This window comes from Eublepharis macularius, chromosome 1 (assembly GCF_028583425.1).
Source record: "Eublepharis macularius isolate TG4126 chromosome 1, MPM_Emac_v1.0, whole genome shotgun sequence".
Classification (NCBI taxonomy): Eukaryota; Metazoa; Chordata; class Lepidosauria; order Squamata; family Eublepharidae; genus Eublepharis; species Eublepharis macularius.
Genome location: NC_072790.1, coordinates 60,325,599 through 60,352,706, shown reverse-complemented (window position 1 = coordinate 60,352,706; position 27,108 = coordinate 60,325,599). Strand labels below are relative to the sequence as shown.

The following is a 27,108-nucleotide window of genomic DNA, read 5'->3' as shown; positions in this document are numbered from 1 at the left end:
GGGTTTCTTTGTAAGTTGTTTCTGCACTCTGTAAACAGAATTTGAAGTATCCTAAACCATTATATAACATCCTAGACATATTTGATGAGGACAAAATTCAGCATAGTTGAACTGAAAGAATTAGTTGATAGAAGAGAAGCGGGCAGATCTCTATAATGTAGCTATATGTTTGTCAGTGTTGGAATATATAACAATCACACTATGGGGTTCCAGGATTGTTTTATTTCAGATTTTAGGTATGGGATCATGATTTTAATTATCCCATGTGAAAAAGTACTTACTGAATACTTAGCAAAAGTATTGAATACTTAGTAAAAGTAGTGAATACTTAGTAAAAACAATCCATGCCTTCGGGGAGACAGGTAGGCTATAATAATTTACACTGATGTGTAAGTTTTGTACATGTAAATATATCTGTTGTGCGGTCAGAAATGTAATCCTGCAGTCTGAAACAGTGCAGGAATGGATGTTACCATGATCTATATGTCATAATAGTATCACTCCACGTGTCAGTGTTCTAAGGCGGGGGTGGGGGGTGGGCAACCAATAAAGTTGATGGCACAGGACAGGTGCAAGTCAGTCAGAAGGAAATAATTCTTTACCTCGCGTGTGATTAAATTGTGGTCTTTCCTGCCCATGGGTGTGCTCATGGCCATGGACAGAGATGGCTTTAAAAGGGAGTTAGACAGTTTCATGGAGGATAGGTCCATCATTGGTTACTGACCATGGTGAGTAAATGGAACTTCTATATTCAGAGGCAGTAAACCTCTGAAACCCAGTGCTAGTAGGTCTCATGAGGGGAGGCGGGGGGACTTGGCTGCTGTGCCCCATTTGTTGGCTTTCCAGGGCAACTTTTGGCTACAGTGAAGCAGGATGCTGGACTAGATAGACCACTAGTTTGACCCAGCAAGGTCTTTGTATGTCCTTAGGTGCAAACTTGTTCTTATTTAGCTCTGGTTTTGTGTGTTTGTGTGCTAGCCCAGGAAAGAATATATGAAAGGTTCAAATGTGCGCACTTAAAATCTAACTTTGAGACGATACTGAGTACAAGTAATAAATCTGGTATGGATTGATGTTTGAATTGGGGAAAACTAAAGAGGTCTTTTTAAAAAAAAATCCTTTTAATACCATACTTTGGATACCATTCATGGTGGAAGAGAATATGACAAAACATTCTTTTTTGAGTGTTCAATGCATGCGCACGCGCGCGCACACACACACACACACCACACACACACACACAAAGTATCAGGTCAAATCCAAAGCAGCTTGCCTCTGGCTGATGAGAATGTAGATCTCTTTTCACTCTGACTCAGAAATTACAACACTGCTTTAAAAAGCAAAAACAAAAACCAATATTGCTTAAGACCACAGAATGATTTCCAACACATTAGTAGATACCCCTGTGGACTCTGTGGAGTATTTCTGGTGGGGGCTGTGGCTTTGTCCTTTTCAGTGCCCATCGCCTTTCATTTATTCTTAATTCTAGAAAGTTTCTGCACAGCATTTATGACTCCAGAACAAATTTCTCATTGCGTTTGTACATTTGTAGTCTGTTTACATTTCTCTTTTACCCTCTCAAGAACTTTGCAAATTTTCTTTGTATCCCCTTTGAACCAGAAACAGCTCTCCCCTGCCCCGTAACGGAACTGATGTACAGAACTGAAGAATTTGGCAGTATAGTTTTCATTGCAGCAATGTTGTTTACTATAAAAAGCACTATTTGATCATTACAGCTTAAATTGAAAATGAATGCTACTGTGCAGAGTAATTATTACTCTTAGAGCTGTTAGCTGACAAAATATTATTTGCGAGGTTAATTTTTTTTCTCAAAAAATGTAAACCCTTTAGTCTTGATGAGCAGTTTTCCAAGCACAAGGGGATTACCATTGGTTGCATGTTTTGCTTTATTCTGTAGGTCATGCTGAGATGGATAATAATAAGAGAAAATGAGAATGAAATAGTAACCTGGTATCTAAAAATACAAGACAAAATGAAGAAGTGATAAAATAAGCCAGCTATTTTAATAATGGTGTAATGTGAATACTAATGCCCTAGTCCAGTCCTTTCAGTTATCCATGTAGTAGAGATACCTAGCATTCAGCCTTGCTTCTGAACTGATCAGAGGGTCAGTGAACTACATTGTGAGGCTAGAGATCTACCTAGCAACAACAGAATCTTCCTTTGATCAACACCCTTAGGTGGCCTTGGGTAAGCCACTCCTCTCAGCCCCAGCTCCCCAGGTGCATTGTGGGAATAATAATAACACTAACTTGTTCACTGCTCTGGGTGGGCCACTAATCTGTCTAGAAGAGCAGTATATAAGTGCAGTTATTATTATACATTTCTTGGGTTGTATCTTAATATATAATTGAGTGTGTTTCAGATGACTCACTTTATACCCTGGTGCACCACCAGATGGCGCTGCCACAGAGGAAAGCCCAGGTAACTCACCATATCGCTCCAGAAAACATGCCATGGTGGGAAGTGGAGCAGGTGGCAATGCCCTCCGCATGCCTTAACCTGGCTTATATTAGGTGCGGAGCAGGTGGCAATGCCCGCCCCCCCCTTCAGCCCGCTGGTGTTAGGAAAAGAAGAGGTGGCTATGCACACCACCACGTTAACCCAGTTGATATTGGTACTGGAGCTGGTGGCAATGCCTGCCTCCTTTCAGCCAGCTGGTATTAGGAGTGGAGCAGGTAGCAATGCCCACCCCCTGCATCAACCCAACTGATATTAGGAGCAGAGCTGGTGGCAATACCCTCCCACCTTCACCCAGCTGGGATCGGGAGCGGCGAAGGTAGATATGTCCACTTTCCACCTTAACCCAGCTGGTAGTAGGAGTGGAGCAGGTGACAATGCCCACTTCCTGCCTTAACACAGCTGGTAATAGGAGTGGAGCAGTTGGCAATGCCCACCCCCACATTAACCCAGCTGGTATTAGGAGTGGAGCAGGTGACAATGCCCACTTCCTGCCTTAACCCAGCTGGTATTAGGAGTGGAGCAGGTGGCAATGCCCACCCCCACCTTAACATAGTGGATATTAGCAGTGTAACAGGTGGCAATGCACATACTCGCCGTAACCCAGCTGGTATTAGGAGCAGAGGAGGTGACAATGCCCATCCTCACCTTAACCCACGTGGTATTAAGAGCAGAGCAGTTGGCAGTGCCCGCCCCCTTAAGCCAGCTGGGATCAGGAGCGGAACAGGTGGCAATGCACACACATGCCTTAACTCAGCTGGTATTAGGAGTAGAGCAGGTCGCAATGCCTACCCCCCCCACCTTAACCCAGCTGGCAGTAGGAGCGAAGCAGCTAGAAATGCCCACCCCCTGCCGTAACCTAGGTGGTATTAGGAGCGGAGAAGGTGGCAATGCCCACCTCCTTAAGCCAGCTGAGATCAGGAGCGGAGCAGGTGGCAATGCACACACACACACACCTTAACCCAGCTGGTATTAGGAGCGGAGTAGGTGGCAATGCCCACCCCCCCTTCACCCAGGTGGGATCAGGAGTGGAGCAGGTGCCAATGCTCGCCCAGGTCCTTCAGGCACAGATCAGGAGGCAATTCCCTTCTTCCTTTCATCCATCCGGGACAAGAAGTGGAGCAGTTGGCAATGCTCGCCCCCTTCAACCTACTGGAACAATGCAGGCGGCAATGCCCACTCCATTTTCACCCTGTCGGACTCAGGTGCCAAGCCCCCCCTTCAATTGGCTGGAATCAGCAGCAGAGAAGGTGGCAATGCTCGCATCCCCTTCAGTCAGTTGGGATCAGGAGCTGAACATGTAACAAAGCCCACCGCCCGCCTTCGCCTGTCGGGATCAGGCAAGGAGCAGGAGGTAGTGCTCACTCCTCCCTTCACCCAGCAGGGAACAAATGGCAATGCCCACTTCCCTTCACCCAGCTGGGATCAGGCTTGGAGTAAGCAGCAATGCCTGCCTTCCTTCACTGAACCGTAATCAGGCGCAGAGCAGAAAGCAATGCCCGTTTTCCCTTCACCCAGCTGGGATCAGGTGTGGAGCAGGTGGTAATGCCTGCCCCCCTTTACCCAGCCTGTATCAGATTTGCAGCAGGTAGCAAAACCCACCACCGTTTCATGTTTCTGAGATCAAGTGTGGAGCATGTGGCAATGCCCACTCCCCTCCTTCACCGGCCGGGATCAGTGATGGAGAAGGAGGAAATGCCTGCCTGCCCACTCTCCCCTTTCTAGAGCCCATTGTATTTTTCCCCACAACGGGCTTTGTTTCTAGTAAATAAATAAACTTCTATAATGTTTATAATAAAGCAATAAAGCAATGTTGGAGAAGACAGAATTGTTTCACCTTTACTAGAGTAACTTTGCACTGACATCTTCATTCTCTTGAACACCTTACTAATGTTATCTTTTAAAAAAATAAATCAAAAGCTAAAACTCGTAATTTCACGTCACAATCCTCCTCCTCCTCTTATAGCAAACTAGACAGGGAAGAACTTGCTATATAACTTACAGAGAAGATCCTTGAAGGGCTGCTGGCAACCAAAAGCTAGCAGAGCCAAGCCCTTGTGACTTAGCAAATACTGCAAGGGCCACTCAGTTCTGCCAGGTGGCTGTAGTGCAGGAGGAAGCAATGTTGTACCAGGAGCCCTATAATTGTCTATGGCTTCAGGCTGCTCCAGAAAATAAAAAGGGCAGCTAAAAGCCTTGCTTTCGTACCCAGAGAAGAGATGGAAAAAGACAAAGGGAAAGAAGCACCTTGATGAGACTTGGAGTAAATGTTAATCAGGGCATCAGCACGATCTCAAGTCACAGTCCCAAACAAATATTGGCACAGGAAATTCTGACATTCGTGAATCCTGAAACTAGCAAGTAAGAAATATAATTTGACTACAATCACAGGACATGCACACACACAAGAAAGAAAATTAAGTGTATGGTCTGGAATTTATATACTTCAGGTAATTTCCACCCCCCCATTGTAATCTGCCCCCTCCCCCTCACACAAAGGAGACAGCACATATTCTCCAAGTTATGATCTCCCTTTAAAAAAAAATCCCTCCCTCTTTCTCTCACTACGGCCCGTGATCCCTAGAGTTCTTCCTCCCCGTTGCTCTGTCATAGCTTCTGGCTTCTACCATGGAGCCTCCCTTTGTGTCTCTCAAAGCCCCTCTCCAGATCTCCGGGCACTCTGGCTTCTGTCAGCTCCCTTTCCCCCAGTCCAGGTCACCAGCATAACTCTCCCTCTCAGATTCCCAAGCCTCCTTGCATTATTATGTTTCATTTTCTTTTCATTTCTCATTTAGTACTTCAGAGAGATGCACGTATCTATGCAACTGTCTCATGTATAAGCCATGCATGAAACATTTTTGGGGCATCTTAATTTATCATTGTGGCTTCTGCACAGTCCCACATGGGAACTGTGCATGTGATGGCTAGCCATGGGTGTTGAAAAGCTCCTTTCCCCACACACACACACCCCAGGCACAAGTGAGCAGTTCTTTGTCACTGCCTTTTCTCTGCTCTACTACTTTTCAGTATTATCTCCTGAATATGAGCTACAGCCTTCAACTTCATGGCATCAAAGGCACTCTGCAAGAAATGTTCCCACTACAGAATGAAAATGACCCCGTCCAATAGCCATGATAAATGCCTCTTCTGTTTTGGTGAAGGATACGACACCATGTTTGTGAGGCCCCATTCTAAACGAACTGGTGGTCGTTGCAAGCCTCGTTCATTGCTGTTCGTCAAGCCAGACAGTCTGGCACCTGCAATCAATTAATTCCCTTGGCAACTTAGGCAGGGATTGTCTGAACTCTGTCTGAACTCCTGCTGTTGCCCTGGAAACCCCAATCTAAGCCCAATTTAGCTTGATAAGCAGGTCTTCCTTTCAAGTGTGGAGCTCCAAATTTGTTACAACAAGGGAGCAAAGACCAGAGGGGGGCTCCTAGCTCTGACTTTGCAGACAGTGGAGAGAGAGTTGCTGTTGGCATTTTGATAGAGTGCATTGGAGCTTGAATTTTCTTTGTGTGTGGTGGGATAGGGATCTACCTCTTCAAGTTCCGGGGCTGCTGCCAGGCTCTGGGGCCAAGCTATTATTTATTATTGGTACCTTTCCTGCTGCCTGCTCAGGTAAGGTTTCTGGGAGTGGTGCAGTAGGGATCTTGACCAAACTTAGATGATGGCTGGAGGAGAGCCTGCTGGCCACCACAAACAGCCAACCACAAACATGTTCATGTACATGTTCGTGGTTGTTCGTGAGTCCCTGTTCGTGGATGGCAACAAACAACAAACACCATGTTCATTTTTTTTCTGTTCATGCCCATCTCTAGTTATGAAAGGGTGTGATAGCTTCAAGTGGCACTATGGGAGTCAGCCCTCAAACGGTCTGCCTCAATGGTTCCTACAGCCACCAGCAAGGAAACAGAGCTTCCTGAGCATGCTGCTTTAGTTCCACCTTTGACTCCACTGGCTGATATGGGTTCTAAAGATGCACTAGTGCCATTAGTGTCTTCCTCAGTTCCACCTAGAGGCTAGTCTGAGCCACCTGCCAAGAAGGCAAAAATGAAAACAAAACACATCCTCTTTGCCAATTAATATGTAAGATAATAGACATTCCTCAGTGTATCTCAAACATATGTCTCAGGAGGGGTGAATTAGGACAAACGTTAGGGAAAGGTAGAGCGTGGCTCAGTGCTTTTAAGTTAAGAATAAAGATGACCGTTATAATTGAAACTGAAGGTTTGCTGTTTTTTTCTTAAACAAGATGTTTTCTATTCTGCCTGGATGAAGATGTTCAATGCCAAGTTATGACAGTTGGGGCTCACAACTGAAGACATTTGTGTGCTGTGTAAGGCAGAGACCCTATCTACTGTTAAACATCGTCTTATCGACCTTGATTACAATAGTATGGTGATACGGACTCGTAGAGTTTGTTCAACCCAGTTTCTTGGTATCTTACCTCCACAGTCTGTACCATCCTACATGAGAAATTTAATGGCTTTTCATTATGTTCGAGCATTTGTCCTAGCTTGATTGAATGCTAACCCCTCAAAAGTACTGAATGGCAGATTTTATCATATACCATACTCAGATAACCTTTGTCCTTGTAGTCAGGGTAAAAATGACACTGTCTCATAAAGTATTAGAATGTCCTATTTATACTGTTTTTTTTAGGAATCATTGGATTTTACCTCTTTTAACCTGTGCTCCAGTTAATTTTTTCCCCCAAATGGACAGTGTACTTTATTTAAAACACACCAAAACAAGCAAAACCACAACCAAAAATTGACATAAAAGAACATTCAAAATACAACCAATGACGCAACCCAATGTTAATAATTTTCAAGAGGAGATTCTTCCCTATCTGTTGCTAGACAGTGATCAAAATATAACCTTGTTGGTTGCTAAATTTCTGTCTAGCATATTTTCCTTTAGAAATTAATGTATTATTCAATTAGTCATTGCTCAAGACTAATAGGAGCTCTGAAAAGGAAAGAAAGGAAAACAAAACGCCTTGAAAAGCCTTTGACCTTGGCTCTGACATTATCACTTAAGAAGAAGAAGCTTTCCACCAGCTCCCTCCAAACCAATAGTTCCTGCTGTGGTTCCAAGGACACCACCTCTGACCCCCAGACATTGTTCCATGTCTCCACCCTCCCTGTCAGAGGATAAGATTCCAGATCTATTAGAGGCCATTTTTCCACTTCCTCTATCTCCAGCTGTTAACCTGGGAGATTAGAAGGCCTCTACAGGCCTAACTAAACCTGATAAGCAGTTAGATGTTGTGCACTCCCTTAGACACCATTGTTGGATCCAATATTTACTTTATGGTTCTCCATGCCATTCTTATTACTGTGGTACAGGCTAAGACGGGTCTCTATTTCTTTACTCCCACCATCACTACTACTATCCAGAAGAAGACTTCTATTTCTACTCTCAATTGTAATTGAGGCACAGACCTCAGTCCTTGTCAGTTCCTCCATCTCTTCCAGAGGTGTTATGGTTCAAGATCCAGTATTAGAACTATGCAGGTAATCTGAAGACAACTCTGATATCGGTTCCATCATAGCCTCCGAACCATTACTTTCTGATGTACTCATTGAAGAGTTGGCTATATCACCAAGTGGCGATCTATGAATGTACAGTTAGTGAGAATGGCCAGATCCTGAGAGACTGATGTCACCTGTTCAGCACCACAGTCTTCACTTCCAGTGTTCTGAATTCTTCATTCTGAAGCTGTAGCTCCTGTTGCTTTTCCCATTGTGCAGGGAATGCTTGATGTGACCACGGATGTTTAGGCCAGAACACCTTCTACCTCAGCAAGATAAAAAAAGCTGGACAATATGTATAAAACAGGCAACACAAGTCAGGGTTTCTATTCACTCACATTCCTGCCAATTCTATTGTCAAATTAACATTGTTAGGAACTTTGCTAATTACACCTCCAGGGCTATTCCATCTGCCATTGTGCTAAGAAGGCGTTCTTGGCTTAGAACCACAGACCTTGCCCCACAAGAAAAGGGTAGAAGTTCTATCTTTTGAAGACAATGATCTCTTCTCCACCACCATAACCAAGGCTCTTAGAAAAATCAAAGTTGATAGAGTAACTGCTAGATCATTGGGTATCACTCCACTATACCCTAATCCATTTAAATATAGAGTTCCATCTAGGAATTATCACAGCTATCCTAGATTCTTCAGATATAGCTCTCACCAACCTCATTCCTCCTCAACGGGCCCTCAGCCACTACCTCCCTCATCCCAATAACCACGGAGGTGATATTTCAAATCTAAGCCTAAAGACGGCTCTCACTCTCCTAAAGACTAATCTGGATCAGGCAAACAAGGTTTTTGACAGTGTGCCTTGCATCTCTCTGGTAAACCACCATTTTATCATCCAAGCCTTGACATGCTTAACTGAGAAGGAGTGGGTACTTTCCATAATAATACAAGGACATTGTCTAGAATTCATAACTTACCCACCAAACTCTCTTCCTCTGACCAGTCCTCCCCTCCCCCTCCCCTTCTGGTTTAAAAAGTGGAGGCATTATTAGAAGGAGCTATAGAAGAAATTCTTTCCACCTCTGCAGAGTGGTTTTCTCATAACTTTATTATAGACAAAAAATCAGGAGGTTCCCAACCAATTTTAGATCTCTGCTCTTTAAACTAGTTTACTGTTCTTTTGAAGTTTTGCATATTATCCCTCAGAGATATTCTTCCACTGTTCATTCATAGTTTACTATTGTAGACATAACAAATGCCTATTTTCATGTTGCAATAAATATCATTTCAGAAAGTTTCTTAATTTTCAAGAGATATCAATACAGGGTCCTCCCTTTTGGCTTCTCCTCAGCACCACGTGTTTTTACAAAAGGCACGGTAACCGTCGTAAGTCATCTCATGATACAAAGTTGCATGGTCTTCCCATGTCTCGATGCCCGGCTTCTCCTGGGCCCTTCCAGGGAAATTGTATCTCACCACATCCCCATAGTTCTGTTCATTTTGGCTCAATATGCCTCAAGATCAACAAGGAGAAGTCCTGTCTCGAGTCTTCAACAATCCCTAACTTTCATAGGTACAATTCTAGATTCAAACCAAGATATTGCCCACTCCTCTCATGACAGGATTTCCAAACTTCTCCACCCACTGTCCAAGTTGCACAAGTGCAGGTATCAGATAGCAAAGGACATTCAACCCTGAGTTTTTCTCCAACCTAACTAATAAATAATGCAAGTGCAGATAGGTTGTTAATAGAGATCATTACCTCTGGTTTGTTTTTAGGATTTTGTCTGGGAAACTTAAGTGTGTTTCACTCTTGTTTGCTATTTGACACTTCTCTGGGAGTCACTCGTATCTTTTCTGTGTAATTAGTTCAGGGGAAGATATATATGGTATAGAGTTTTACCTTTGCATGCAGAATTCCTTGGCTGTATTGTCGAATTCCTTGGCTGTTCTCGCTGGAAAATTTGAATGCACTGAAACATGAACATTCAACCGAGGGGTTCTGAAAAGAAGGAAAAATTGGATACCTAGTTACAAGAGTCAAAGAATCTGATCTAAAGGCTAACAGGTTTTTAATAAATAAGTTATAAGAAATAGCAAATACATTATTGTCCTAAAGGTGCCACAAGCTAATAAAGAAATTGAATGAGATACTTTTATATGAAAGCATTAGCAGATGTTGGGAAATAATCACAATTTTTAAAATCCTTTGAAATTGATAGTTAACTCTTACATTTAAAATGTGTCTGGTTTTGTTTGTTTTAGCTGAATGCGGAGCAAGTGTTTCTGGAAATGAAGGAACACTGCTGTCTCCAAATTTCCCATCTAATTATGACAACAACCATGAATGCATCTATAAAATTGAAACTGAACCTGGGAAAGGGATTCATCTGAGAGCCAGAACTTTTCAGCTGCATGAAGGGGACATTATTAAGGTATTTATTTTTTTAAAAAAATCCTAAAATTATCCAAACCTATACTGTACATTAATTATTCCATCTGTTGTTCTTGGAAAAATAGACCTGTTGACATGATCCTCACCTTCTGTGTGTATGTGCGTGCGTGTGTGTGTGTGTGAGAGAGAGAGAGGGAGAGAGAGAGAGAATTCAAACCTGCCCTCAGTCCTGGACAAGTGACCTGAGGGAGGGGAGTTGAGTATATTCAACTTGTTTGCCACCACGTATCTCAAGTCAAAGTAGGAAGCATTAGGGGACCTGCTGCTGCTGACTGTAATCCACCTTTCAACCTCTTTCCTCAGCCAGCCCACAACTTTATAGAAGCTGAGTCTGATAGTACTGAGTAGATCCCAATAGGTATTCATCTCCGTTCTTGCCACTCAAATGGGCACTTTCTAATACACTGCCCTTCTTTAAAACCACAGGCCTTCTGCACTTCCTTTAGTGTAATCCATCATCCTGTTCTTTCCTGGCTCCCTGAGAGCTGCAAACTCATGCTTTTTATTGAGCTACTGAGTTCCGAGGATGTGGAGAAGGGAAGGAGGGCCTTGGATTAGTGGGCATGTCCAGGTATATTGCAACATACTAGGCTAAGCTGGGTGCCTGTGTTCTTAACACAAGGGAGAACCAGTCTCAATGTTTTTAACTGCAAGCAATGTAAAATGAGCAGGAGAGCCAATATACTTAGATACAGGAATTCTAGTTAACATAACAAAATAAAACAACTGAAAATGTGTTAGTATGCTTATGTGATAAAGCCCTAACATGATTTTGGGATTAAGTTCCAATGAAAAAAAGATCCTTAGGAAACAGTTTTAGGGTATTACTTTGGCAAGACTGCTTTTGATTATGTCAATTTCTAAATGAGGAAAAGTGTTTGGGAGAAGCGCTCTGGAAAATGTACGTTACAGTGTGAGATTTTTAAATCAGAAAAGATGAAGTTAAGAGGCATTTTGTCAAGGCAAATTCGGATACAGTACTAGGTACCTGTCTCTTTAATCTAGAAGAGGGGGTTAGAGTTCATTTTATTCATTTATTTATTTATTCACCAGCAACAAAACCCGTTGTGGGAAAAAATACAATGGGCTCTAGAAAGAGAAGGGCGGGCAAGCAGGCATTCCCTCCTCCTCCATCATTGACCCCGGCTGGATGAAGGCAGGGGAGGCGGGCATGGCCACCTCCTCTGCACCTGATCCCGGCCAGATGAATGGGGAGCTGGCATTGCCTACTCCTCCGCTCCTGATTACGGCCAGATGAAGGGGGCAGGTATTGTCACCTGCTCCAAGCCTGATCCTGGTTGGGTTAAGGGGGGGTGGGCATTGCCACCTGCTTTGCTTCTGATCCCGGCTGGGTCGGGGGGCAGGCATTTCCACCTGCTCCCCTCCTGATACCAGATGGGTGAAGGCGGGGGTGGGCATTGCCAACTTCTACACATCTGATCACAGCTGGGTGAAGGTGGGGTCAGGCATTGCCACCTGCTCCGCTTCTGATCCCACCTGGGTGATGGCTAGGTGCACACATTGCCGCCAGCTCTGCTCCTGATCTTGGCCAGGTGAAGGGTAGAGCGGACATTGCCACTTGCTTTGCTCCTGATCCGAACAATAAATCATGAGCATCTAAATAAATAAATAATTAAATAAACAACTTCAGTGTCTATTGTTTATAATTCTATTTCCAACATATACAATTTGCCTTCAATGTACTCAATTACATGCAATCTTCCCACCTCAGAACTGTACAGAAAGTGCTAGTGCATGTGTCAATACAGGTTCCTATGAGCCGTTATTTAACTTCATTTAAAGTGCTAACAAGGCAAGATATGGCACATTCAGCAGCAATACAAAGCATAGAGTTCATAGGGTAAATTCTAGGTACAGTTCAGAGAGTGCAACATGGAAAAAACCATCTGACGGGCTGACTGGTTCACTTCCTTGGTCCTGTTTCTGTTCTTTATCAAAGATGGTTGAAGAGCTGACATCAATTTCACAATTCTAAAAGACTTTTATAAAAAGCCATGTAAAAAGATGGTAATATGCACAATTATAAGTAAGATATAAAATATAAGCATACATTACGTACATCCTATTCAACCATTGATAATACAGGCGTCAGGTAGTGCTCCTAAGGAAGCTTGTGTGCAAAACAACCATGAATCAGTAATTTATACAAATCGTTATCAGCTGGCAATCGTATACAAACATTTAAAGGTATATATCAGCAAATTTTTCCACCACTAGAGGAAGCATGTATAATCATTATTAATATTCAAGCCCCTAGGAATTAATGTGTTGAGTTTATAAATCCAAGAAGACTCCTTTCTATGTAGATCTACATTAATTGCCTCTGGATATTTTTCTTTAGAGGTATACAATATGGTATATTTCAAATCTATTTCATTATGTCCAGCCTCCAAAAAATGATTGACCATGGGAGCTTCAAGTACTTTATTTCTTATATGTGACAGATGTTCTAGTATCCATTGTTTTACCGAACGAGTCATTTTGCCTACATGTAAGAGAGAACAGTGGCATGTAATCAAATATACTACATTTGAGGTGTTACAATTAGTAAAATGGTTGGAAATGTTTAAATTTAAAGATGCAATCTCTTGTGCATTCATTACTAGCGGGCAGATTCTACAAGTACCGCAAGCATAATGCCCCTTCCAGAGGGAGTGTCTAAGGGAGTGCTTGTTGGAGTGCTAGTGAATTCATATCTAATTAGCATGTTCTTGATATTTTTTGTCCTACAATATGCTATTATGATGGGGTCCTCACAACCAGGAATATCTTCTACCAAATTCCAATATTTAAGAATGGCAGGTGCTAAAGGTGTATAATCCAAAGCACATATAATCCTTGATTCAGACGTCTTCCTATGTTTATTCATTAAATCAGCTCTAGAATACTATTCTGCCCGACGCTACGCACCATTCACAAAATGAATAGGATAACCCCTCTGGTGAAAGTCCTCCACAAGTAGTCTACTATGATTTACAAAACCCATCAGTTGGATAGAGTTTCTCTTTAACTGTAAAAATTGACCCAATGGTATGTTATTCTTAATGCGATGTGGATGGAACAATTGGTAGTGGAGATATAAACTGCGGTCTGTGCCCTTCTTAAAGGGCCGGACTGCTAATTGGTTGTTAGTATATAGAGAGTTATATCCAAAAAGTTGATCTCTTGGGTACTAATTTCCCAGCTGAATCATATCATGGATGGGGGATTAACCCCATCCATCCAACGGCAAAAAACTTCCTCATTATCAATATTTTGCATAAATGATTAGAAGATCATCTGTATAGTGATGGAAGGCTATAATTTGAGCAAAATAAGGGTTAATTGCAGGATTACAAAAAAATGGTTGCTCCAGCTTATGCATAAATAAATTTGCCACCGAGGGTGCCACTGTGCATCCCATGGCAACCCCCTTTATTTGTAAATAGAATTCATTGTCAAACTTAAAATAGTTCTTTTCCAGAATAAGTTCAACTAAGAACACCAAAAAGTGAGTGGGAGGGTTTAGGTCAGAACATAAATTTAAGATCTCTTCTACCACTAGCCATGCTTCTTCATGGGGAATACTGGTGTATAGAGAGGAGACATCCAACACAATCATTGCTACCTCTTGTGGGAGAAAAGTCCCCTCAAACTTAGCAATAACGTCTTTAGTGTCCTGTACAAAAGTAGGCATTTCTTTTACAAAAGGATGTAAGAAGATGTCCACATATTTAGAAAGCGGCTCCAAAATGGAATTGGACCCAGAGACAATGGGGGGTCCAGGGGGTGGAAAACTTGGTTTATGTATTTTGGGGAGTAAATAAAAAAACGGGAATTGTAGGCTGAGGGGCGGGCATTGTCACCTGCTCCGCTCCTGATCCCAGCTTGGTGAAGGTAGGGGGCAGGCATTGTCACCTGCTTTGCTCCTGATCTTAGCTGGGTGAATGCGGGAGGCAGGCATTGCCACCTGCTCCACTCCTGGTCCCAGCCGGGTGAAGATGGGGAGCGGGCATTGATACCTGCTCCACTCCTGATCACAGCTGGGTGAAGGTGGGGAGCGGGCATTGATACCTGCTCCACTCCTGATCACAGCTGGGTTAATATGGGAAGCAGGCATTGCCATCTGCTCCACTCCTGGTCCCATCTTGGTGAAGGCAGGAGCCAGGCACGGTCACCTGCTTTGCTCCTCATCCCAGCTGGGTGAATGCAGGGGGAGGCATTGCCACCTGCTTTGCTCCTGATGCCAGCTGGGTGAAGGCAGGGGATGGGCATTGCCACTTGCTCCCCTCCTGATCCCAGCTGGGTAAAGGTGGGGGCAGGCATTGCCACTTGCTTCACTCTTGATCCCAGCTGGGTGAAGGCAGCCTGCTCTGCATCTGATCCCAACCTGGGCTTTCCACCATGGTGTGCTCTCTGGGGGTCTGGCCACTTCATCTGGGCTTCCTTTCACAGCAGTACCCTCTGGTGGCGCACCAGGGTAGGAAGTGAGTTGTCTTGAATATGCTTAGCCTTTTATATAGTAGGATGTATTCATTCATTTATTTGACATATACTACCTCTCCACCATGTTTAGTGCTTGAGGCTGGACATTGAAGGAAGACACTTTCAAATTAAAAGTACTAAATTTCAGGTCAAGTTACAGCAGCATTTGCTTTTGAAAACATCTTTGTGTGAGCCTTTCTAAGACAAGGGCTTTCCCAACTGTAATGAAGATAAAGTAAGATCTGTTAGTGTTTGTGTTGCATATTAAATTAAAATTAAATGAAACAAATGGGGTAGAACAAAATGATTTTAGACATTGTGGAAAGGACTTCAAGGAAGCAAAATAAGTTTTCCTCATTAGACTCCCACATTGCAAATGAGAAATAACTGGGGTGATTGAGAAGGAAACAAGTTATCCACTTACGACTTTTTAACGTGAAGTTTTAAGATAATCGGACCTATACTTGCTTCAGGCTTAGGTTTGATTGCCTAACCTAGGAAACAACTTAAACTTATAACACCACCCAGGTATACAAGATCAGCTTGGGAGGTATCCAGGGATATTAATTACCGTGCCTTTTCCTCTTAAAACTATTAAAGGGCTTTTATATAAGATGTATTTATTTTATATAAGAGGTATTTATAAGATGTATCTACCGGGCTATTCAGTGTAAGAAGTACACAGTATATACACTCCTATTAGAGCTACCAACAGCATTTGCATCTTAGGGTCATATGAAGAAGAAGAGTACTTCTTGTACTATGGTAGTATGGCTACATGGCAATATCTTTCCCTTCTCTCCCCCACCCTCCACCTCCTACACCATACAAAGATAGGAGGAATCACAAAACATCCACTGCTTCTGAAAGTTCATTCATTTTCGGAGTAAAGGTGGCTAAGAATACTTTTTTTAAAAAAGTCCTGTCAGGAATGGTTCCAGTTTATCTTATAAGGATGAATTTCAGTAACATTGCATCAAACGATGTCACTTAGATTGAAGTACTAATAAGGTAATTAGTCATTGGATTAGAATGACCAAATAAGAATTAGATAACATGTCCAATAATAAACCAAGGCAAATATTCTAGATCGTGCATACAATATCCACAATGATTCCTTCTGACATTAGTCTGTTTGGATCTATTTATCTCAAAAGGCCATAGTAAGATACCTGTAACTGCAAGCATAGTCTGCGCCATTCTTGGAATACCATATATTCTCTTAGGTAGATGCCTTATAAAGTAACATATGATACATTTTAAAAAGGAAATTAAATTTTCATTCACTATATTAAAATTTAAAAATCCACCACATAGCTTAAAAACCAAATAGTCATTTTTATTAGATGCTTTGCAACATAAATATATATTTCTCTGTAGTAAAACAAACCAATTTACCTAAAAATAGACTATTATTCATAGATCCTGCCTTGGTTCAATAAGTAAAAGAATATTAATTTAGCTTCTTTACCATAACTGCTCAAACACGTTAAGTACCGTGGAAAATACTTTCAATTAACTGTTGAACTGTCCAAGATTGCTGCTGTTTAATTGCTATCATCTAGAAACTCAAAAGTACATGTGGTTTTTCCACTAATAAAGATAAAATTGCAAGGAGCCTTGATCCTGCTGGCAACTGCCAATGTTTGCATTATTCGCAATGGGACAATTGTTGGTTTGTTGGGTTGGAATCAATATATATCTCAGCTTAGTTTTACACTGACCAATCCAGCCCTGCGTGACATTTATGCTACTAGCACAGCACCGACTCTTTAGGATTTAGCAGTCAGGCTAAATTCTAAATGAACTAAGTGGACTTAGAAAAGTGTAGCGCTGCTTAGGATGTTACTGTAAAGTAATAAAATTATGGATTACTTACCTATCTGAAATAAGAACCTGGTTTACTGGCATTCAGTGGCATATGTACTGTGTAATCCTGAAAAGAGTTACATTCTTCTAAGTCTATGGAAGTCAATGGACTTAGAAATATAAACATCTGTTTAGGATTTCACTGACAGGATTCTGGGCCTCAGAGATGAGACATTTTGAAGTTAAGCTCTTGAAAATGTTTATATTAGTGGAACATCCAGGTCAACGTGAACTTGATTCTTTTATTCATTTCCCCTCTCCCCCCAAGGATTGTTAAAACACATCCACCCACCCATATTTCCTATGTGATCTAACCCATTTTAAAAGCATGTCAAAATCAACAATATTAAAAGTGAATTCAAGTTTCCCCGGTGCAATATTGTAGACCAAAGATAAACCTGTGTGCCCTTTGTTTGAAAGCAGGAGCTTACCTCGCTCTGAAGTGGTATCAAACAATATATTTCTTTTTATTAAAAATGATTTGAAGACAAAAATCACCTCAGGCTTGGAATCTAAAATAAAAGGTGACAGACTAGCTTCACCACTTCAGTCCTACTTTTTAATACATTTAGTCAGGAGGGAACAGAGCAGTAGAGGTTATTTTTGCCCCCTCATCAGTGTTTTCAGAAGAGGCACCTTGACTGAAATGTCACAAACCTTTTCAGCCTTTATTAAGTGGATGATGCGGGGTGTGTGTGTGAAATTATAAACTGCCTAGGAACAGAGCCATAAATAAATATTAATCATTATTCTATATAAGCTTCACAAAACTAAAAAGGCAGCAGAAGAGTATATGATTGCCTTTCATATGAGCTTCATACCCATAGCAGGGGAGGCGTAGCATCTTTATTATATCCTAAATAGAAGTCTAGGTGGTCTGGAAATAAGTGGCCATATATAAAAATTAGGTTTTATTAAATTAGGTTTTATTAAATGAATTAAGGTCCATTTTTAATGGAAAAAAGCCAAGTATCTGATTTTATTTTAACAGGTATATGATGGAAAAGACAGCTCATCACGTCTCTTGGGAACCTTTACAAAAACTGAATTGACGGGATTTATTCTCAATAGCACATCTAACCACTTATGGATAGAATTTAATACCAATGGATCAGATACAGACCAAGGATTTCAGCTTACATATACCAGTAAGTAGCCCTCATGGCAATAGCTTTTTGGTGAAGGGGAAGACAGAGGAAGAAAACACATGTTCCTTAGCTGGCATGATGTAATATAAAATCCTAAGGATTAGTTTTTACTACCTACTGTGTTTATGAGATTGCATTTTAATTCCTTTCAGTGAAATTCAGACATACTGTTTAAAAGCGATATTTTCAACCTCAGCACATTACTTTGTGAGCACACCAGTAGGGACAAATAAAGAGGAGACGATGAGAAACAATAGACCTGGGTTGAGTATCTCAGTGGCATCTTATGGCTAAAGCTTACAATTGGGTGTTCAGGTGGTAATGACTTGGTAGAGTATTCAGCTGGAGGAAGCACCATTCACTGCTTCGGCAGCTGCATTGCTGAAACTACAGAAACGAAGACTGATCCTCCTTCTCTGTAGAGAGAGAAATCCATGATGTGAAAGTTTATATTGTTATTTGTGGTTCACTTCTCAAAGTGGTTTGATTTTCTAGGGACCAGCACTTAACTGGGTTCATTCCCTTTGAAGGAGAAAGCACTAGAGGCTTATGGCATTTTGTAGTATTTGATTTATTTATGAATATAGAGGTAGAACACAGGTGAAGACAAAGAGGCGCTCCCACGTGGCAGCAGATCTGCTATCCTATATCAGATCCCTAGAGAAAGAGAGAGAACTCATAGCCTGCAGTTGCTTTACCCAACTCCAGCAGTAAAAGAACATTAAATAATTGCTAGGAGCACAAGCCATAAAAACACCTTGAGCAAAGAACATTGGCATGACAAACATATTTTGTTATCATTTTTTATGCACTGTGTAGAATACCAATGTTAATTCTTTGGGGGGTATACTGTTGCTTGGGATGATTAATTAGGATTCCTTGGATATATAATGCCACATTAAAAATAGAGTTTAGAAAATTTCAGTTTAACATATTAGTACATTAGAAAACACCAAGAGACCAGTAGCACCTATAAGACTAAACAAAAATTATTGTAGGGTATGAGCTTTTGTGAGGCACAACTCACATCTTCAGGTACAGCTAGAATATGAGTCCATATGTCTTTATATCTTGGAGAGTGTTCCGATGCTGAATTACAATAACAGGAAAATTACAATCACTGGTGAATGACGATAACAGGCATCATTGGATTACATGTGAAGAAATCAGCACTGGTAATGAGACAAGAAGCCTAGGTCTCAGTTCAGTCCAGGTGAACTGGGCATTGTCTTGAGCTTCATTATCAGTTTTAATTCAGTAGTCTCTCTTTCTAACCTCCCTTTGAAATTCCATTGTTACTTGCCTCTTGTGCTTTTCTTCTGCTACAGACAGAATAACATGGCTACCCATCTTGACATATTAGTACATTGTAATATTAACAACTCATTTATTGTGCAACAGTGATGCACAGGCAGGTTTCAATGCCTGTGCAGTGAAGAGAATGCTGATTCCGCACTGAAACTAGCAAACCCACATATTTTGTATTTAATATATATCCTCAACTGCAGAAATATAGAAAGGATTGCATCCAACCCACTTTTCCAATTTAAAAATGGGAGGAGGGAGTGCGCTTTGATCACCCAGAGAAGAGGACAATGTTGATGATCATGGGAACTTGCATGGACAAAAGCCATATGAGACAGGGCTGTAATGTAGTGAAAAGAATGGGCTGAGATTAAGCAAAACAGTTGGTGGGATCCAACCCACTGTTTCAACAGGTTTCTTTTGTCTGAATGTTTCTCTTTTATATACAGCAGTTGGTTTCTCTTATTTTCTTTCAAAAGAGGAATTCTTTTTGTTTCCTCGTTAATTTATGTTTGAGGGGTGGTATGGATTTTTTACCATGTGATGGTGTAGTTTTTGTTTATACTCTGTATCCTTTTGTACTTTCAGCCTTTTCAGCTTGTGCATTCGTTTTTGTGTCATTTTGGTTGGTCCAAATAAAAGATAATATGCAGATCATGAGGGTTTTTTAAGGGGGGGGCAGGATTGCAACTCAACTTTCCCTGTGCATATACCTTACTCTTCACTGGTAGTATGGTGCAATGGTTAGAGTGCTGGATCAGGATCTGTAGGAATTAGGTTCAAATCCCCACTCTGCTATGGAAACATGTTGAGTGACATTGGGCCAGTCACACACTCTCAGCCAGACCTACCGCACAGAGTTGTTGTGAGGATTAAGTAGAGAAGAGAAGAATGATGTAACCTGCCATTAAGTCCAGAATGGGGATCATATCATTTGTCATTGTCATATTTTGGAATCGACCCATAAAAAAGTAAAATAAAATGCTGACCGCTGTTCAATGCTTCAAGGGCAATCCAGGCAGATGAAGCTCTATCATCATATACATGACTTCTTTGAAATCTAATTGAATCTTATTCTTCACAAAAGAGGAATTAATTCAAAATTGATTCAGATTTCTAAAAAGAGGAATAGAAACAGGTTGTTGGATTTCAGGGAGAATTCAGAATAGAGGAAATTAGAGAATTCCATTTTAACAATCCTAGTTTCAACTCATGGTAGCACATCTACTTAGTAGAGGTAGTGCTATTACTGTTGAAAAGTGTTAATAACATTCAGTTTATATACCACCCTTCAGGACAACTTAATGCCCACTCAGAGTAGTTTACAAAGTATGTCATTGTTATCCCCACAACAAAAATACCATGTGATGTGGGGGAGGGGCTGAGAGAGCTCCTAGAAGCTGTGACTGACCCAAGGCCACCCAGCTGGCTTCAAGTGGAGGAGTGGGGAATCAAACTTGGTTCTCCAGATTAGAGTCCCATGCTCTTAACCACTACACTGAACTGGCACTCAGGTTTCTACTTAGGCATCTCAGAACTGTATATAATTAAGGCAGACACTAAACCTAGAATGAAGCAATGTATGACATTGACCTTGCATGATATCTGAATATACCCTATTTGTTGTACTGAATTTAAGACTTATTTTTTTTTGTTCCTGAGTAACCTATTAAAAACCATGAGCCCCTCCCCTTCCAGTGCCATTCTAAGAAGAAATACCTCCTTCGGAGTCAATGTATGTAACTGCTTAGTGCTGCACTATAAATTACTGTATTGATCGATAGTCACTTTCTCTGAAACTAACTACTCACAATGTAGTTGTGAGGATAAAATAGAGCGGAAAACCAGGGATGCCTTCATCTATTTGGAGGAAAAGTAGGATGTAATGGGAGAACAATTCCAAGAAAATAATGTAAGTGTAAAGGATTAAGATTTAATTCATTGACTAAAAGTGTGACCATGCAGTAGAAAATACGCCCATGCCACCTCTTTTGAGAGCCATACAATCTCTCCCACTCGTCCATGTTGACAGCAGATGTAGGACATTTTGGACTGTAAAAGCACCAAATTTCAACTTTCTGGGTAATGCAAAGTACCACCATGACATGAAGTAAAATTCACGTATTACTTTTTGAAAAAGAGTTGTACAAATTACCCTCTCTTAGACTTTTCTAATAATGATTGTGTCTTTATTTCAAATTCCTGAGCAATGAATCTGTAAGATCTCGAACAGTTTGGGTACATATTCTTGGTTTGAGGGTATTCCTCAAATTTCTGATGATCTCCCACAAAATTCAGCTGGATGCTGGTAGTAACTTACTTATTTTATATATTGGCAGTAACTTACTTTATACATTTAACGTGTTTCTATTTGAACATATATATATGTCCAATTTTCTGACTCTGGCAATCATTTTGTAAACTTAAACTTAGTATGTACCATGTTACAGCTTTCTGGGTGGTATGGAACTATTTTGACTGTATGGGGGTATACTTTGATTCACAGTTTTGAAGGAGAACTGCACGATTTTTTTCAGATGTATGGACCAATTACAATGTCTTAAATGAAATGACTGTAAAATGTAAGGTTTGTAAGATGTACAAGTAGCCTAACATCCCTCAGAGAGCTTAGAAAGCATACCTTGGGTAATCCTCATTCATTTTTTTTTATCAAATGCATGGAATATGTTCCATCATGGATTCTGTAGGAATAGAAAATAAGCTACAGATGCATCACTTCAGAAGACCCTTAGTGAGAAATCGTCTTGGGTTTCCTTTTAAAAGTTTATGAATCCCATTGAGTTTGCCTTTCATTCCCCTCTTCAAAAGACAGAAACGAAAAGAAAAAGCAATCCAAAGATTTTTTTGTAAATCTGAAACAAAAATCGCACCAAAAACTTGAGAGGCATCTCTGTGTAAGTTTGAAAAAAAGAAACACAGATTATATTAACAGAAATGCTGTACTTTGACCGTTAGTTCTTTGAATCAAGCCAAGTAGAGATAAGTGATACTCCTGCAATTGCAGTTTTTATAATTTCCTGGATATTTCTCCCCCAATTAAAAGTTGTCTTGCCGTGACACCTGTAGTTGCTGTGGAGAAAAGATGATCCAGCCTCAGGCATCCCCACAGTTGGTCCTGTCTTTAAAGTTCTCAAACCAGCTGGAAGACATTGTCACTGCTGCATAAGGTGCTAATATTCTCTGCTTCTTGGCTGACTACCCTGAACCTTAAAAATGACATCTGGGATAAAAGTGAAAATTGCCTATTGAGCCATGTGGCAGGCACTATAGATGAGGTAACAGAGGGTATTGCTACCTTCATTTATAATTGTGTAGCCTATGCAGTAAGGGTTGCCAGCGTCCAGGTGGGGTCTGGAGATGTCCCAGAATTACAACTGATCTCCAGACGACAGAGATCAGTTCCTCCGGAGAAAATGGCAACTTTAGAGGATGGACTGACTGTATGGTATTATACCCCGTTGATGTCCCTCCTCAGATTCTGCTCTCAAATCTCCAGGAATTAACCAGTTGTCATGGAAGAGGATCTCAAAGTGTGCCTCCTGACATCCAGGGGTTCTCTTGGGGTAACAAACCTGCATCAAGAATATACTCTGGTATGATGCAGAGGCCGCATGTCTGAATGTTATGTATATGGGTGGATTAAGATAGCTAGTTTTGGGAGAAAACAGAGGTTGGATTCTTCTGCATTTGGGTACATTTGTGTGTGTGTGTGGGGGGGGGGTTACAGTTCAATGAGCAGCAGGAGATGGGATTCTTTAAGTTTTGTGCAAGGAAAAGGATTAATATGAAAAATCAGGCAGCTTCTTCACCAAGTGCTTAAAGAAAGGGACGTGAACTTGTAAGTTGTAACCCTGATTGCAAGGATAGCCAATGGTAAAGGAACTGAAGATACACAAGGCTTTGCCTTCATTCTCCTTGGCCATAGAGGACAGAGTACCCACTTTCTGCAGAGGCGGTGAGAAGAGCAAAGATGCTGAAACAAGCATTTGAGAAGGCAAACAGGACTGAGTGATTGCCTGCAAGATGAAACTTGGCTTCATAAACCAACCTTAGTCTAAAATTAATGTGCTAGGTCTGAACAAAGCCTATAAGTATTTTGAAAATGCTTGGATGAACTGGATATGGCTCACATATCCTCTGCTTTCGAATAATATCTAAACACACATAAGCAGACCCTGATGAACTAAACTCTCAGCACGGTGACCTCTCCTTTGGCACTGTTAAGAATCACCATATCTTTGAACTATATAATCGCAGAGTTATCTGTACATATGTGAGCAGCAAGAGCACCATTTTCGGGAAATGCCCATCTTCCATCACAAATATTGAGAGGCATGTGACATAACTAGATGTGTATGCTATTATACCAAGATGGACTAAGATAAAAGGTAAAATTGTATTTTTAAAAATAGCAGTTTTTCCATTCAAGATAAACCACTATCCAATAGTTTTTCCATTCAAGATATGCCACTAGGAAATCTAAACTGCCAAAAATGTTCTTTCTCTTGTATCCACAGCTAAAAAAAAACCCCATGTAATCCTTAAATATGCTCCCCATGGTGTCTTAGAATTATTTACTTTTTTATAACTTTAAACAAAATCTGCCATTGGGTCTAATACTTATGAGTTCCCTGTATAATCTACTAGAAAATGTTAATCCTACGCTCTAATTAATATGCAAAATGTTTGGACCCAGATCAGAGAAAATGTAACTTGAAGCAGCGTATCTTTGTAAATGCCATCAAAAATGTTACTATCGTATCCTTAAGATATAAATTCAATATGTATGTAAAACAACACGTGCTTTACTAAACCCTGTCATTATCGCCTTTCCATTTCTTGACTTCAGAAGTATAATTGTTGGAAATTGCATTACAAGAAGTTTTACACATGCGAAAACTGAAAGTAAGTTATTACAGAAAAACACCACTGATTTCACATTGGATTGCATTTTCCTGACCCTCGTACAAAAGTGTCAGATGTGTTACAGTGAGGAAACATTACATTAGATGTTGCCTAAATATATTATTAGCCAATAAAGATGCCTTAACCTACTACTGTGGCAAGAAAGATTTCTCCCCAGACCTCTTTAATTACTTTCAAGAAAACTATTCAATAGCAATTGCTGACGGGGGCAGGGTAGGACTATATTCAAGCATCCCATTAATGTCTTTGCTTTGTGAAAGAGCATAAGCATGCAAAAGGTTGCCTGAGGAGACAATTCATGCCATTTTTTTTTTCATTTTGTACCACAAATCACGATATACTTCAAACCTGGGGTTTAACTTTCTTTGTCCTGTGGGCATTTTTTGGAATTTTGAGAAAAAGTAATGGGCATCACCAAAGTGGTTGCCATGGGGCCTTGGGCTGATCAAAGAACGTTAACAGGTTGCAATCCAAGTATTCTCCTATGATAGATTGGCAGCAGCTATTTCTGAATCGGAGCTCACTATACATACATAAAGGTGTATGGATTCTTCTGAAGCACCTCCTGCATTGAGGAGGAAAAGCAAAGACTGGCTCTTTTCTTTGTGGAGGGGGGGGGGCGGACCAAGGATGGACTGGCAAGTTAAAATGGCACCAAAGTGGCCCCATATGTGCTTCATTAAATACAGAGGACGTACGTCTAAGTAAACCTGCATAGGATAATGATGTGATACGGCAGTCTGTCCGAAATTGCTCTCTAGTAGTCCAGTTCTATATATGATTACAAAGAAACAGTTCTACTGAATACAATGGATTTAGGCCGATTCCAGACGACTAACCTTAAATCGCTCCATGCCGCCCTCTTCCGGATCGCGACGGGGAAAATGCGAAATATCGCGTTTCCTCGCGCGAGTTTTGCGCGACGACGCGCAAAACTCGCGCGAGGAAACGCGATATTTCGCATTTTCCCCGTCGCGATCCGGAAGAGGGCGGCATGGAGCGATTTAAGGTTAGTCGTCTGGAATCGGCCTTACACTGAAATAAGCCTGCATATGATAACCTTCCATGTGCAGCCCAGACTACTGGGTGAGGATAAAAGATGTGAGTGGGGGGAAGGATGGAGGGCATGCTGGATGTTTTCCTCAAGCCTGTCTCATAGCATGGTTGGTGTCCGAGGACATGCTTTTCCTGTTGCCCATCCCACAGTGGTATGAGGCACTCTTGGAAGTTCTCCCGTTTCTTCTGCACTTTCTTCCCCACATGCAGCCCAGAAACCACCAGCAGGTGGGAACCAAGAGGGTTGGATGAGAGGTGTACATGCTTCAAAGTCCTGTTGTTCCCCCTCACCCCCTCAGTCATATGAACAGGGTTGCTAGGCTGAGCCTAATAACTAGCAGGAGGGTTGAGGAGTAGAGATGTGAAGGGACGTGATGTGATACTGGCAACATTACTATGTTACTTCCAGGTACTTCTCAGAAGTGACAATTGTTAGCTATAGGAATCGCAGGAACTCTGTGGTAAAGCCCTGTTGATTCTTAGAGCTACACATTGTCCCTTCCAGGTCGAACCTAAAAGTACATACCAGTACGGAGACTGGTGACTCTTTTTCTTTATTTTCCTCCCACAACTGGTCTGAGTGGCAGTGGATGAGGGAGAGAATTGCCAGGAGATTGTCTGCCATGACTGGGTACATGGTAAGCCTAGGTATGAAGTTGCCCTGGGAGAAAGAGTCATTCTGCCATCCATCTTTTCCTATCTCCCATCTTCTCACCTCACTCAGTGAGATGTAGGCTGCATGTGAGATGGAGGTGTTGGGGAGGTCCAGAAGTTGTCCAATTGCCCAGGCAGCAATCTCAAGGTCTTTGTGGGAAAGAACCTGTCACTGCACTTTGGCCTCACTGCCTTGTTTTAATTTTATATTTTGTATTGTATTACTGATTTTATATTGTATTTTATGTCATTGTAATATTATTAATGTCATTACCCACCCTGAGCCCGCTCATGGGAAGGGTGGGCTAGAAATGCAATAAATTAAATTTAATTGATTAAATTGTAGCAGTTCATCATTGTTGGGCCTGGTAGAATTGCTGCAAAGCTACACGCTTCAGCTCCTGCAAAAGGGCTGGACATGGGCTGGAGAGGAGGGCTGCTGTGGCCTGGCAGGACATGGGCTGGACATGGGCTGGAGAGGAGGGCTGCTGTGGACTGGCAGTTAGCTGGTGGATCCAAATGAGGTTGAGGCAGTGCTTGTAATGGCTAACATTGGTGAGGGCTGTCTGGTGAGGAGCATGGAAATGGGGTTGGGGACGGGTCTAGGCATAGGGGGCTCAGAATGCAGCCAGCTAGGGAGAGGCAGCTGGTCTGCCCCTGGGGAAGAGATGTTTTGGAGAAGAAAATGTGGATGCCACACCCATGAACACTGCACTGGGAAATGTTGTTTTGGACATCATTAATATTACATAATATTGAATGTTTTCCACTTCTCAGAGTCATGAGAAGTTCCAGGGATAGTTTCCAGTTCCTTTCATACATCAGCGCATACAGTAAACCAGCACAGTAGCAGTACCCACAAATAGCAGAGCTCTTCGCCCCTCAGGTGTGCTTGCTGTCCTGTCCCATCGTTTCCTGTAATCTTTGTTTCTATTCTGTATACTTGATAGGTTTTGTCACCAGTGGGTCTCCGGTAATGTGAAAACAGTGGCTCTTAAAGCACGGAAAGTATCTTAACTTTGGTCTTATGTCACATTCAGTGTGCAGCAAGACCAAGGCCATTTTCACACGTCTTACCAGCTCTGGTATGTTGTGCAAAGCTCCTGCAAGGACAGCGTTTTCCTGGCACAATTTCCCGGTTCTCGCGTGAAATTGCACCAGGAAGACACTGTCCTTACAGGAACTTTGCGTGATGTACCGGAGCCGGTAAGATGT

At 41.5% G+C, this 27,108-nt stretch overlaps 1 protein-coding gene across 1 annotated transcript in view; it reads left to right on the top strand.

Annotated features, from left to right (window-relative positions):
• The window catches only part of CSMD1 (CUB and Sushi multiple domains 1), a 1,321,894-nt gene that overhangs the window by 988,315 nt on the left and 306,471 nt on the right, over positions 1-27,108 (top strand). The window contains exons 23-24 of the mRNA XM_054971211.1: positions 10,240-10,409; positions 17,775-17,931. Coding sequence (XP_054827186.1) covers positions 10,240-10,409; positions 17,775-17,931 — 327 coding nt within the window. The remainder of the gene's footprint in view (positions 1-10,239; positions 10,410-17,774; positions 17,932-27,108) is intronic.